At 42.7% G+C, this 13917-nt stretch overlaps 2 protein-coding genes across 16 annotated transcripts in view; one reads left to right on the top strand and one right to left on the bottom strand.

The window, feature by feature from the left end:
- The window catches only part of ITPR1 (inositol 1,4,5-trisphosphate receptor type 1), a 256740-nt gene extending 244079 nt beyond the window's left edge, over positions 1-12661 (bottom strand). For 6 of the 7 annotated variants that reach the window (XM_065552919.1, XM_065552920.1, XM_065552923.1 and 3 more), the window contains exon 1: positions 12529-12661. In XM_065552919.1, coding sequence (XP_065408991.1) covers positions 12529-12607 — 79 coding nt within the window. In that variant the 5' untranslated portion in view covers positions 12608-12661. Of the gene's footprint in view, positions 1-6601; positions 6736-12528 lie in introns of those variants that run through there. The other variant, XM_065552925.1, reaches the window with a different exon arrangement.
- SUMF1 (sulfatase modifying factor 1) overlaps positions 6965-13917 on the top strand; it is an 80441-nt gene continuing 73488 nt past the window's right edge. For 6 of the 9 annotated variants that reach the window (XR_255377.5, XR_010589385.1, XR_010589384.1 and 3 more), the window contains exon 1: positions 13078-13347. Coding sequence is in view for 5 of the 9 variants with exons in the window: in XM_005288522.5 (XP_005288579.2) it covers positions 13078-13347 (270 nt within the window). In the remaining 4 variants the exon portion in view is untranslated. Of the gene's footprint in view, positions 7103-10352; positions 10423-13077; positions 13348-13477; positions 13526-13917 lie in introns of those variants that run through there. The other 3 variants (XM_024105019.3, XM_024105020.3, XM_042849903.2) reach the window with 3 other exon arrangements.

Below are 13917 nucleotides of genomic sequence, written 5' to 3'. Positions count from 1 at the left end.
CTTATACAAACCCAATGTCAGGTTCATCATCGCATCTCTGCTGACATTAGAGTTTTATCAAGTTGTAGATGCAATAGTGCAGGATCTAAAATCTACAGCACCAGCATTTTACTAGTATTTCTATTAAACTGCAGTAAAAGAAATCTCAGATACGAAAAAAAAAAAAAGGCAGTGGCTATTTCTTGGTATGCTGTGGTCATCTGTATTCCTCTAGATGCTCACACACAAAAATTACTTTGTTCTGGCTCCAGACATCTTGCACAAGGCTGGATGAAGAAGAGAAAAGGATCCGTTTAAGTTCTCACTCTAGTACTTAGTTCATTTCAAAAGCAGTAGACTCATGTAATTCCTTAACTCAGACAGTGTCTTCATTTTGGCCCTCTCTCTCTTCTCAGAGCAGTTTACTATTCTTTGATGTTCTGTTCCATAAGATGGTCCATGAGGTATAAAAATTTAATTTTCTACAACATTCTACATATTAATGTAGCTGCATCCTCGTCTATAACCACAACTGCTGTGAGCTGCAAACAAGATAACTAGAACAGCATTCTTTCAAAGCACACTTTCTGATGCATTTGCGTCTTGCACACGAGAAACATTGCCTAGACTTGCAGTGACATCTTATTTGCAAAGCATTTGTCCATTGAAGGGAAATTAGTTTGATTGTAACTTTCGACGGGCTCAAACCAAAAACCACAGATCTGAAAATTCTGAAATACTGAAGTGTTCAGAATTCAGAGATGAATTTTGCAGCTTCATCTCAGCTCTAATTGCAGCTCCTGTATTTGCTTAGATTAGCTTCATTTTTCCCATATGAATTTGTCTCTTGAAAGACACTAGCTGGGCAGCTGAAGCTACAGAACAGGTGCAGCACACCTCCCCCATGATGCTCTGACAAGATGCGTCATCCCTGAAACAGAGGCAGCCACCGGTAAAGTTGAGAAGGGAGTTCTATCTCTATGCCCAGTCAATCCTCATCCTCTGCTGAGCCAGCAAACTAAGTGCCAGTTGTGCTGGTGGTTTGTTGTGTCCCCACCTGTCCACTGGGAACTAGACTAATGTCACCGAAGATCCACTGGGGGTTACTGCTCTCCTAGACAGGATTTGACCTAGCAACCTAGAGGTAAGGTCCACTGATCTTCCCAATCCTCCAGCTACCAATTCAATTAGTACCCAGCTAGCATACACTACAATGTACGCTACCACCCAAGTCTTCTCTAGGCATTGGTCATCAGCTTCCATCTCCTCAGCCACACATTATAAGTGACCCAACACAAGAGTACAGAAAAAGCTTCAGCCAAAAAGAATAATCAAAGCTAATGAGTTTGACAGCTCATTTCAGCAACAACAAACACCAGCCAACCTTCTCTAAAGAATGGTCTTTAATACCCATGTACAATAGGAACTCTAATCAGGTTTCATAAGATCTTCCTTGCAAAAGTGTTGAGAATTAACACTGTGCCCATATAAAAATGATGGGGACATTGAACTTTCGAAAATGATGGTGCTGTTGGAAGGTTACGTAGTTGTAGGCCCCTCTGCTTTCCATAAGTTCATCTGGTGAAACTGCCTTTCCTCCCTCTCACCCACATAGCCTTTAATAACGAACAGCAGCTGGAGTAGCTGATACAGTAGAAGCATTAGCATCACTCTGCTTCCCATGGGATCTCAAGATACCTCCTGCCCTTAAAATGTAGCCAAACCAATATTTACATTTATAGGACACCTTTCATGCCACAGGATCCCAGGGTGTTTTGCAAATCAATATATCAATTATACCTATGAAGCTCACGTCACTCTCTGAGGTGCAGCCTCCTCTGGGGTGAGACTGAAGCCAGTATACCGTACACAACACCGCATGCTAATTTTAAGCAGGAAAGGAAGAATGTGGTGTTCAACAAGGCACTGTGGGAGACACTTTAGATATATGAGAGGCAACATGATCTAGCAGATCGAATCCCAGTCAATTGCCCTGACTTCTGGATTTTATGACATTTGGCAAGTCACTTTACTTATCTGTGCCTCCATTTCCCTTCCAACTCTGGTTGTCAGATCTTCAAGACAGGGATTGTTTCATATGATGTGTTTGTACGGTGCCTAGAACAATTGTGCCCAAATCTCAGTTGGGGCCTCTAGATTCTATTGTAATACAAATAGGAAATAATAATAAATAATAATAAGCAGGTAGATCACCCAGATTGGAATTGGGCTAGCACCTCCACTTACAAGAAGTGACTATACATGGCAGGCACTTCCACAGGTATTCCTCCCACATTCCCATTCTGATGGGCATCATACAATAGAGCTATTTCAGAGTCTGTGGTGATCACCCTAGAACATCGGTTCTCAATCTTTTTCTTTCTGAGGCCCCCCTCAACATGCTATAAAAACCTCCATGGCCCATGTGTGCCACAACAACTGTTTTTTTGTTTTTTTTTTTGCATATAAAAGCCAGGGCCAGCATTAGGGGTAGCAAACAGGGCAATTGTCTGGGGCCCATACCACAGGGGGCCGCCACAAAGCTATATTGCTCAGGCTTTGACAGGGTTCAGGGCACCGGGCTTCAGACCCATACAGTGGGGTTTCAGCTTTCCATTCTGGGCCCCAGTGAGTCTAATGCTAGCCCTGCTTGGCAGACCCCCTGAAGTCTGCTCCCGGGCCCCTGGTTGAGAACCACTGCCCTAGAATACTATGGTATTTCTGAGGAATCATAAGGTGAAGTGATGAATTCACTGCCAACATCACTTCCTATGCTCTTTTCGACTCTATATGTTCTTTGCAATACCCTACTTTGCTCATGGGATCTGAAAGGATCTTGATCCCAAGTGCTATAGCTAAGACTGGCAGATTCCACCATGTTTATGCCACAGGCCATAATTGCAAGTCACGACACTCCACTTACTAGTCTCAATGCACTCTTGCCATTGAATTGAGTTTGCCCAAGGACAGCATGACCTTGCCAACCAGAAGCCGGTCTCCAGCCTTAGTTACTTAAGATACCCACTGACAAGGGGTTCATTATTGTAGAGCTCTCTTTCACCCTCCATAGCTGGTATTTTTTAAAAAGAGATCCCATTTCCCACACTTTGTCTCCTCTCACGTTTCCAAGGCAAACAGAAGTCAATCTTACTATTTACTTCATCAGCATCAAAGGGGTCAAGATAGCACCGTGTTTCAATAGTTATTGACTACTGTTGCACAGCCAGCAAAAAACAAACAGTTTTTAATCTCAATGAAAGAATGGTGGATTTAAAGAAAAACAATATTTTTCAAACTGGATTATTCACCCAAGAGAGAACCTATTAGAAATAGGTCAGATTTTTAATATAGCCAAGTTGATAGTCATCCTTTAATATCTTGTTCTGAACAACACTGGAGTAGTTTTCTCAATCATAATCTCCCCCCTTTTCTATTTCACATGCATGGATTTCCACATACACAAACCCCCTTCCAAGCCCAGTTTTCTATTGAGCTGAACTTTAATGTTGATATTTTCTTTGACAACAAGTGCAATTTGCAGAATGCCTTGTCATGCCAAACCTTTCAATGGGAGCAGTAGCACCAATTGTCAGTAGCAGTCAGGCTAGTGTTAGGTCACCAGCTCTGCACTATGAGCACAACAGCGCAACACATTATCTGTCAGATTAACAGAAGCAAAAGAATTTATACTTGTAATAATGGTGACATTTTACTTAGAACCTGGAAGATTTTCTGTGTCTCAAAATTAGTTTAGAGCAAAGTGGGGCCTTATACAATGGACAAGGCCTCTATAACTTATCCAAGAGAGCCATTTCCGTAATTTTAAGAGGTTAAACCTTAAAGAGCCCAATCTTGTAGCCTTTATTCACACAAGTATGCAAGATTGGGCATTTAGACTGTAGGCTCTTTGGGGAAAGAGTTATGCCATTTAGTTGTTTGTGACGTGCACATTCATGAGGCTGCCTAAGCAAAAATAATCGGGGGGGGGGGGAGGAGGGAGGAGTATAGAAGTTTGTTCAATATGCTCTGAGCAGAGGTTTAAGAGATCATGATAGAATACCAACATTTAACATCTTGCTGTGCCAAACTACTGAAGCCAAGCAATGCCTGAATTTAGGGAGCAAAAGGTTTGTTGTGGTTGGGCTTGTATTAGAAGTTCCTCCTTTTCGGATTTATTATTACACATATTGTAGTACATTCCACTCGATCTTGACTGCACAAATCCAGGCTGTTGGACGGTGTGACAAAAGACACATCAGATGCAACAACTGGAATAGTTTTGTTTTCAACATTATTCCCACCTGGAGCCAGATTCTATCCCCAAATATATGAAGACAAATCCCACAGAGATCAATAAGAGCACATACGGGTTTGTGCATGTATCAGAGGGAAGAGACTGCCCGCTAAACCATAACTGTTGCACTAAGAGGACTGTTACATACATAATATTTTATAGGAAAGGCCCCTTACTTCCTCCTGTTAAACCACAAGCTATTGCATTATGCCAGCTATAACATATTTACACATTCAAATAAATGAACTACAAGACAGACTTAAAAACAACAACCAACCATATTTAAAAAATGTACAAAGCAACTAGCAATAATTAGGCTTTTATCAACAGGATGCAAACAGCACAGAGCTGTGAAGCATTTCACTTTTTTTTTTTTTAATATAGTCCAGTTATTGTAGTCCAGGAAACAGCTAAATATTTAGACTGTTAGACTAGTTACCAAACCTTCAGAAATATCCACCCACAATTGCCCAGATTTTGACCATTTAAGAATAAAATCTATAGCCAAGTCTGCAACAGCATTCACATGTATTTACATAATACAAACATCCCTATAATTATGTCTCAAGTTTTTTTTTTTAAATGGCTACGAAAAGTTTAACTAACATGCACACACTCCTTAAACCATCATTGTAGAGGCCCAAGAGTCACTCATATTTGAGTGACATCTAGAACAACAAGTTACTGTTGTCTAATAACTTCCAGGTTTTAGAAGGAATAAACCCCAACAACCAGACATAGCTTGCACATATTAAGCTAAACTGTGTTATTCAGAACAAATATTTCAATACAACTTTAAAGTAGCAATTGTTTAATCACATAAAATGGTTTTCTGGTATTCAGACACTGCAATTGTATGGGCTAATCAGGGGGCTGGGAAGCAGGAACTCTGGAGTTCCAAGCCCGTCTCTGCCACTGACTCCCTCTTCAGCCCTGTGCAAGTCACTTCACTTCTGTGCCTCAGTTTCTATATCTATGAAATGCAACTAGTAATAACACAACACACCTGAGATCTAAACCAGTGTGTTTTATATAAATGGTAAATAGTAAATAACAGATGCTTCCTTTCCACACTACATTCAATACAGCTGCCCTGCATTCCAGGTAAGTTGCTATTATACTGTATGTATTTAAGTGCTTTTTTTGGTTTGGTTTTTATGGGGTGATGCTTTAAGGATTCTCAGGCACCCTGGCCCTCAACTCCTGCAATCTTTTCTCCAGCCTAAAAGGACTGGATACAGCAAGTTTCCATTATCCATGTACCTCTAAATCAAGGGAAAGGATTACCTCTTGGGAGCAATGTACTCCCTTATCCTCAGTGATGGAATTGGGTGTACTTTTTGGGGACCAGTGTTACCTGCCCATGTTGCCAAGTCCCCATGCCCACCTGTCAGGTCAGGTTGAATGATCGGCACTGCAGCACTCCCAAGCTGGGAAGCGAAGAGCAGATATCATGACCAGAACTCTTAACCTCTGTGACAGATGGGTTAACTTGCTAAAAATTAAAGAAGTTAGTTTCAGGAAGATAAACACATTTCCCCATGCTGCTACACGTGAACAGAAGGCAATTTTCAGCCTGCCGCTGCTCAATCTGATTTTCAAAATACCAAAAGCAACCAGACTAATCACTTAACCTCTTAAAACACATATTTTCTGCAAGACTAGTTAAGAAGTTTGCTATCCGATGCCAACTTGCATAAAGACCTGTAGCCACCCAAAAAAGGTAATGTGAATGTATTCAGATCTACTAGCCATTCCATTAAGCAGCAGTTTACAAAACACCACTCTATAGTCCAGACACCTGACTACACTGGTTTACAACTATTCCCTATTACCACCACCCTTCTAAAGCTTCCTTTTAATAGTTCTCCATGTATCTCTTCTCTCTCTCTCTCTATATATATATATATATATATATACACACACACACACACACACACACACACACTTCCCCAACCCCCGCCCCTTTTCATGCAACAGAAGACATGAAGTTGGCCTCTTGTTCATTTAAACCCATCGTCTCCAAGGTAGACTGATGGATTGCTTTCCCCACCCCCAAAACTATTTCCTGCTGCTGCACAGTCCTAAACTTGGCGGGGGAGGGGGGGGGGGTTGCTTTCTGATCGGTTACTACTTCCATCCCAGCCCCAGGCTGATCAGAGGACATGTAACACAGCTCAGCATTGAAGCCTGCCATGAAAGTAAGCGGGAGGGGGGAACGGGACTACAAAGCTGCAGCCCTGGTCAGAGCCGCTTCATGGGTCTCCCACGAGAAAGTTCAGCTGCCCCTGGTCTAGGTCACTCCCCTGCGACCTGCCCCGGGCTTACCTGGTTGCACAAGGGGCTCCGCCTGCCCGGATGCTGCAGCAAGGAGAGGGTTAGCAGTGGCTTTGTAATCCCATGTTCCCGAGGCAGCCCCGCTGCGTTCCGTTAGGGATGGAGGCTGACGAGGGTTAATCTCAGCCCACAGCTTGCTCAGCAGCACATCCACATGGTGACTGCACTTTAGAGTCGCTCCGCGGCTGCTTAAATACGCCCGAGCGGCTACCTGGGTAATGTAGTCCCAGGCCGGCTCAGGACGCCACCCAGTGCCAGGGACAGAGGCGGAAAAGCCGCACTACAACTCCCAGCAAGCTCCCGCGCGGCGCTGCTTCTAGAGACTTTGCCAGGGGAAAACGTTACTCTGTGTCAGATCAAAGGAATCTCTTGTAAATGCACGGTGGAGTCAAGAGCGCTTTCCCGAGCTGCCATTGGCTGAGCTGCCCCCTCCAGCGTGCGGTCCAAAGACTCTCTCCCTGCCAAGGAAAGAAAAAGACGAATCGAATTTAAGTAAGTCACCCTGAAAATACATGTTCCGGTCTCTGTTTCAGAGGGATGCTTCTACTAGAACTTGGTTTGGGGCTTTCTAGCATGGAGGTTTCTATTGGCTGTCACATCCCATTTGAACTCCCATCACGGTAGCCAAGAATTTCAAAAATCTGTGATATTAAAATGCACTGTTGTGGGAAAAAGGATTAAGGCACAGAAAATATAGTTAAGCCGAAGGCTCTGCAGAGCTTTAGCTAGAGGTTCGCAGAGGGAAAGTATGTAATAAGAATGGAATGACGGCACAAAAACAACCATAGTCTAATAATGTTAGATCAGCCAAATAAACCACAAGAAAATCAAATGTGAGAAAAATGAATATGAAACAAATGCAAGGATTTAACAGAGCCTGGAAAGAGTAAAGGATTTAACAGGCTGTGCTTAAACTGTTACTCTTAACTGTTAGTGACAGGGGTATCTCAAAGTTATATTACATAGTATGTTGGCTGCTGCAACACTTTCACAGGCATTAAACTCAAGAAAGCACTTCCCCTTCTTGGCCCTCCCCACCCCAGGTACAGCATTAGACAAAAGGCAAGGAGCATTTCATAGCTGTTGCCCATTTGCCTGTTTGTTTTCACCTTCCTAAAGCATCCAGTATTTGCCCACTACTGGAGAAAGGACACCAATGTTGATGAGACAGTGGTCTCATATGACAATATGACAATCTATATTGTTCGCTATTTTATCAGTATATGGATTCTTCATAAAAAACACAAGTCTGTACCGGTCATAATGATTGCTACTGAGCTGAACATCTAGAAGTCAAGGTACAGAGCTCTGACGCTTATGCACAAGTCAAGAAATAGATAAAAGGTCTCTGAATTTTGGTAGTTTTTGTTTTTTCTTTTTTTTTTTGTGAGGGTAGAACTCATTACCCAATATCGAAAGGATAACTATGCATTCTCCTAGTGAATTTTCATCCCTTCAAACCAAAAATATATCAATGAGTGCTTCCTTAATGAGGAGCACTGCTCTAAAAAAAAAAAAAAAAAAAAAAAATCAGAGTTTCTTGTTTATTTTCTTCATCAAACCTTATTAACTTTGCACAGCTATAAAGATGGATTTTCCCCTAACTAAGAGCCCTACAAACTTACCCTAGGATCTGAAAAGTCAGCTCTGTTCTTTCTGGTTTGTATACCCTCATCAGTAAATAAAGATTCTGCAGGCCAAATATTACCCTCAATGGCACCTATGTAGCTCATCCATGTGATTGCATAGGTGGGTGCAATATAGACCTGGAACTGAAATTTAGTTAACAATTTTCTGTTAGTGCACACCAGAATAGAATGTCACTTGCTCCCCAACAGCTGAGTTAGCTCTGTGATACAGTAAAACTGCATTCTGGTCAGTAAAGGCAGTAGACATGACTAAATACAGTAGATCTAGTGAACATGATGTTGCTATAAATGACCATAACCACACTTTCATATCTGGCAATGGAATCTATTCAAATTGGCAGCTCTCCAGACTCTCTAACTACTGAATTTCACTTCTAATTTGTTGCTTCCTGAAAACAATGTAGGAAAGCTCACCTTCAGAATTATGATAAACTGACTCTATTGCAACTGCCCTGTCATCTGCAATAATGTACATTCAGGGTCAGTGTCCGAGATGGGTGGAGAGTTCTATTTCTAATCACCAGCAAGGAAGAGGTTAATTCCCAGGTTAGCTCAGACACAGGTGTGCAGAATGGAGTGACAAAGAAGAACTGCTCAGGAAGTTGCAGATGAAACATTGTAAAAATTACTATAGAGGAAATACCACTTTAGTCTTTTCAGAGGGGAACAGTAATACACTCAGTTATTAACTCAATAATGTGTGTATCTTAAGACTAAAAATAAAAGGCGTGGTGAGGCTTTTCTTTTGTTGTTGAACCACTCTACTATTTTGTATCCTTTGGGGGCTTTATTCCAGGCCTTAAAAGTGTCTTGTTATTTAAAGCAAATATGTGAATTCATCAGATGTAAAAGATGCTAGATTGATTAAGCGGAAGGTTTAAGTCTTCTATTAGCCATAGAACAACAGAACGATTTCCATGCTGTCTCTCCATTACTCCCTTAACTCTGACTCCAAAGGCCCTTCTCAAACAGTCTGGAGTCATTTGAGTCTCTATGGTTGGGTTTGAACTAGGACTTTCATCTGTAATTTCTCACCTTTGCTACCATTAGTTCAGCTGCACCAGTAGCAGCAATGGAAGAAGAGAGAGTGTAGGCAGAGCTCCAAGAGGTTGCCCGTGATTTAAGCACAGGGCTGTCTAATCTTAGTCAAAGCAGGTCAGATCAATCAAAATACCCCTAGCCATCAAGGCCTTCTCCATGCCAGAGCTCCCATCGCTACTACCAACAGGGGAGATGAAGCAATCATAGCAATGGTGAGAAATTCTAGGCAAAAAAGAGACAATATCTCAGCTTCTTCGTTTAAGGGCAGAGGAAGCTCCTAATCCACTTCTCTAGGTCCTCCACGGGAGACTTCCAGTAAAATAGGGAAAAGAAGATGACATGCTTGATATTTCTGAAATAAAAAACAAAACAAAGCCTTCTGGTCTTGCTTTATATATAATCAAATAAACAAAGAGACATTTATCGATTTCCTCCTCCCAGTTACCTTTAAATCTGCTGAAGGCTGGGAGGGGAAGGGGAAATGACAAGGAATGCTGAAAAAGTAGTACAGCCTAATTCTCTTCCCCACAGACTTCACCAAAAGCCTGATTCTTCCCTACCTCCTCATGCTGAGTATTACCTTACTGCAGGAATGGTCCCAATGAAGTCAGTGGGACTATTCCTGGAGTAAGGTATTACTTACCATGAGTAAAGAGTAAGCACAATTAGGCCTTAAGTGGGGAAAAAATTGGCTGTCTGAATTTACAGCTGACTCAGCAGCAGATTCATTACTAATAAGTAAATAAAAGCACTCAAACAGCCTCAGAACTTAAACCCAAAGCTGAGTTTGCTCAGAAGCTAATTGCATTTTGTTGTTGTTGAGTCCATCCCTCTGGCAGGGAGGGGGGAATTAGAACCCAAATTTATTTGATGAAAGTGTAGAAATACTACCCCAAAGAACTCAGGAAAAGACGCAATAAGACCAAACAAGCAGGATACACCAGAGAAGCATTAGCTAAGAGATGGTTTTCATGAACTCCACAATGATACATTTTAAAACACACAGTTTTAATAAAGGAAAATTGCTCAGCAGATTGTTTTGATTTCTGTAGGTGTCTGACTTTGAAAATGAGCTATTGTCACCACTTCACTGGATATTGGGAGGAAGAAACCAAGTTGCTGGTAATTCCTTTGTATTTTAAATAGGGAATAATTATTGCATGGGGCAAAGATAATTACTAAAAAATAAAAGGAACATTTATATTTTCTGACCCCAAAAGCAATTTGGTTTTATAATTAAATTTGTGTTTATTTGTTTTTCCTTCACTCTGTAGCTTTTCTAAGTACCTCACAGGGCAAAAGGGACAAATGACTGATAAACGGAAACAATGTTTAGGAAAACTCCCAGCACTGTCATTTTAACACAGAGGACACTTTCAGGCTAGGGAATGAAATCTAGTAGTGTTCCTATCCAAGTTCTAAAGACAACAAAAAAAATCCCTTCTCCTTGACTTCAGGGGGCTGCTTCTTGTTGTTTCACAATCCTAATCTGTACAGATCGAGATGACATTACATATTTTTAACTATAGTAAATATCTAACAATAGTAAAGATTTCTTTTATTATTAGGACATGATCCTGCATTCCTAACAGACCCCAGAACACCTCTCATTGGTGTCAATGGAAGTACTGGATGCACTGGGACAGCTGATTATGGTTTTACTGGGTTAGAGTCTGACTTGCCCATATATGGGTATAAGGGATGGTAAGACCCCACCTCTTTTGCCCCTGTGTGTAACAGGACCCTGGGTTCCTGTACATAGGACTAAACCGATACTGGGCACCTGCTGCTCCCCCAGCTCCCTAGCAGGAGGGCAGAGAGTGGGTTAAGCCTTGGGTCTGATCTCAAAGCACCAGCCAGGACAGGGGTAGTAATTTTCATTTTTATAGAAGCAACAAATTACCTCCTCTCCCCAGAGTGATGAGGGAGGAAACTGCTTCTCGGATACATGATTCTATCCCTGCACTGCTCCTGAGATGACACATTAACATGTTTCCGCATCACAGGGCTTGTAGTAAAGCCCAGCCCACTGTGTTGAACAGTACTTGTTAAAAATGACATTGTGGTTAAAAATGCTGCTTTTTTTTCTGGTCAGAGTGGCCCTACTTTCTCCCACTGAAATCAATGTGAGTTTTGCCATTTATTTTGGGTAGGAGGAGAATCAGACCATACCTCTCCCATGTGGAATTTTATCTGCATCTTGGATAAGTCGCAGATAATAATAAACATCATGGTAGACAGATACTTTATGCTTGTGATTTCTTACAGGTGATTTGTTAAGAAAAGAAAAGCTAGTGAATGTAATTGATATGCCTGGCCCCACACGCATGCCCCGAGCATTCACATTGGCAGAGAATGCAATTCCCCAATGTAAGACATATAATGATAGTACTTAGCACTTCTATATGCTTTTCATCCATCAGTCTGAAAGGACTTTACAAAGGAGAAGTATCATTATCTTTACCAATGAGAAATGGAGACACAGAGGCAAAGTGACTTCTCCAGGGAGATATCCTGTCATATGTTTTGACAGCAGTTACAAGCAACTGTTTTAAAAGAGTTGACAAATGGGCCAAATCTCATGACTACTCTGAATCCTCACTTCTTCAGCATGATTATTCCAGAACCAGAACAATTTGGACCTCCTCCCCCGCCCTCTGGTACAAAGATAGTCAAATGTGTACCGGTAATCATCCAATCTCTGGCTTTTCCTATGGTTTCTCTGAGGAGACAAGATGTATGGGAATTAAATGAGTTGAGAGAAAAGGATTTTATTTATGGATGGTTGGGAAATTATTTCTGTCCATATAGACCCTTCTGATGTAATTTTGTGTATATTTCATTAAAAATAATAGGTATCGTAGGTAGTAGACAGCCATTTTTAATAAATCTAAACAATATGTACAGTTAAGTAATATGTTCTAAGAGCAGTGCACAGGATATGATCTCTGCTTAAATGCAGGCCAAATTGCTTTATTTTGGTCTTGTTTATTTCAGCATTAAAAGCTATTTTAAGAATATAGAAAACTTCACACTGCAGAAACTCTAGTAAGAAGCTATCTCCAGACAGAGGCTCCAAGGTAGCAATACCCCTCAGTGAGGATGCTCTTGGTAGCAATATATGTTCACATTCTCTAGTAACTGATGTTCCCTCTACTCCCTTCCAAAAAAATGCCACATGCCTTTCAGAAATGCAGGAAGTGAAGACAGCTATGTTGAAGAGCTTACCTCTCTTGCACCATAGACCAATTCCTAGTTCCACCAAGGTCCATGGGAGTTTTGCTGTTGATTTCATTGGGATCATCATCTGGGTCTAGACAATTATTATCATCATTTATCTGGGTAAATTCAATATACAACCAAGGCTCGGGACTTTGAATAATATATTATAGCACTTTTGCTGGAGGGTCTTAAAACACTTTGCAGGCACTAGCTGATTTAGCTTAGACACATCTCTGAGGCAGAGAGGTAGCATTAGTCCCATTTTACAGACGGGGAAGTTGAGGCTCTTAGGAGTGGTGGGGCGCCTCAGATGAGAAGACAAGGCAGTGGCAGAGGGGGGTAGAACCCCTAAGGCCTGATTGCCGCCTGGCAGGTCTACGCCCTACGACCCCGCATTGAATCGCGTTGGGCGGCGGCAGCGCTGGAAGCTGCGGCCCTGGTAGCCGCTGCTACAGCGGGGAACAGACCCCCACACTCCGCTCGGAAGTGAGCGCTGTCTCTTTAAAGCCAGGGACGGTCACCTGACTGCTCACGTCACGCGGTGCCCCAGCCAACATGGCTGCGCCCAGGGCAAGGCGAGCTGTCCTGAGCTGCCGCCGCTGGGTTCTGGTGCTGGGCTTGGCGCTGTGCTCACTGCCTGGGACGGCTGCGAGCTCCTCCTCTTCCAACACGGCGGCCCCCAAGGGGACGTGCGGCTGCAGCTCGGGCCGGGGGAGCGGCGGGGAGGCGACCGCGGCGGCGGCCCGGAGGTATTCTCCGGAGGCCAATGCCCCAAGTCCGGCCGTGGGGCCGGTCACCCGTAAGGGGCCAGCTGCGCACACTCAGGTGGGCGAGGCCTACAGCTGCCCGTGGGAGGAGCGGAGGGGAACTCAGCGAGCTGGGGGGAGGGAGAGCGAGCGGGAGGCCAGGGTTAAGGGGGTGGTTTAGAGCCTGCTGCTGCGTTCTGGTCCAACCAGGGCTTCCTCTCTCGATGTGGAATGACGTGTCTCCTGGCTCTGACCAGGTGGTAGTGCTCCCAGGATTTTGGTTTGGGATGACAAGGGCCTTGTAAATGGCTAAGTGCTCAAAGCAATTTCCTTTATTAATTTATTTGACTTCTCGAGAACAGCTGATCTTAGACATGAGTGCTCCTACATCATGTAAAATATATGGCACAGAAGACCAAAATACATGATAGGCTGTCCAAACGTGACAGCCTAGCCTAGAATATGCGCCATAACTAATGTTGGGGCATGGGTAACTAGACTTGCATAGCAAGTTCTTCTGCAGTTTGTAAAAGAGCCATGCTATAGTAGCACACTGATATGTTCTTCACTTGATTGATATCAGATGGTATGATGACAAGAGCTTATGTATGATTTGAGGCCGGATTGATTTTGACTTAGCTGGGAAGTT

This window comes from Chrysemys picta, chromosome 7, assembly GCF_011386835.1.
Source record: "Chrysemys picta bellii isolate R12L10 chromosome 7, ASM1138683v2, whole genome shotgun sequence".
Classification (NCBI taxonomy): domain Eukaryota; kingdom Metazoa; phylum Chordata; order Testudines; family Emydidae; genus Chrysemys; species Chrysemys picta.
The sequence above is the reverse complement of the archived record's forward strand: the minus strand, read 5'-3'. Positions and strand labels throughout refer to the sequence as shown.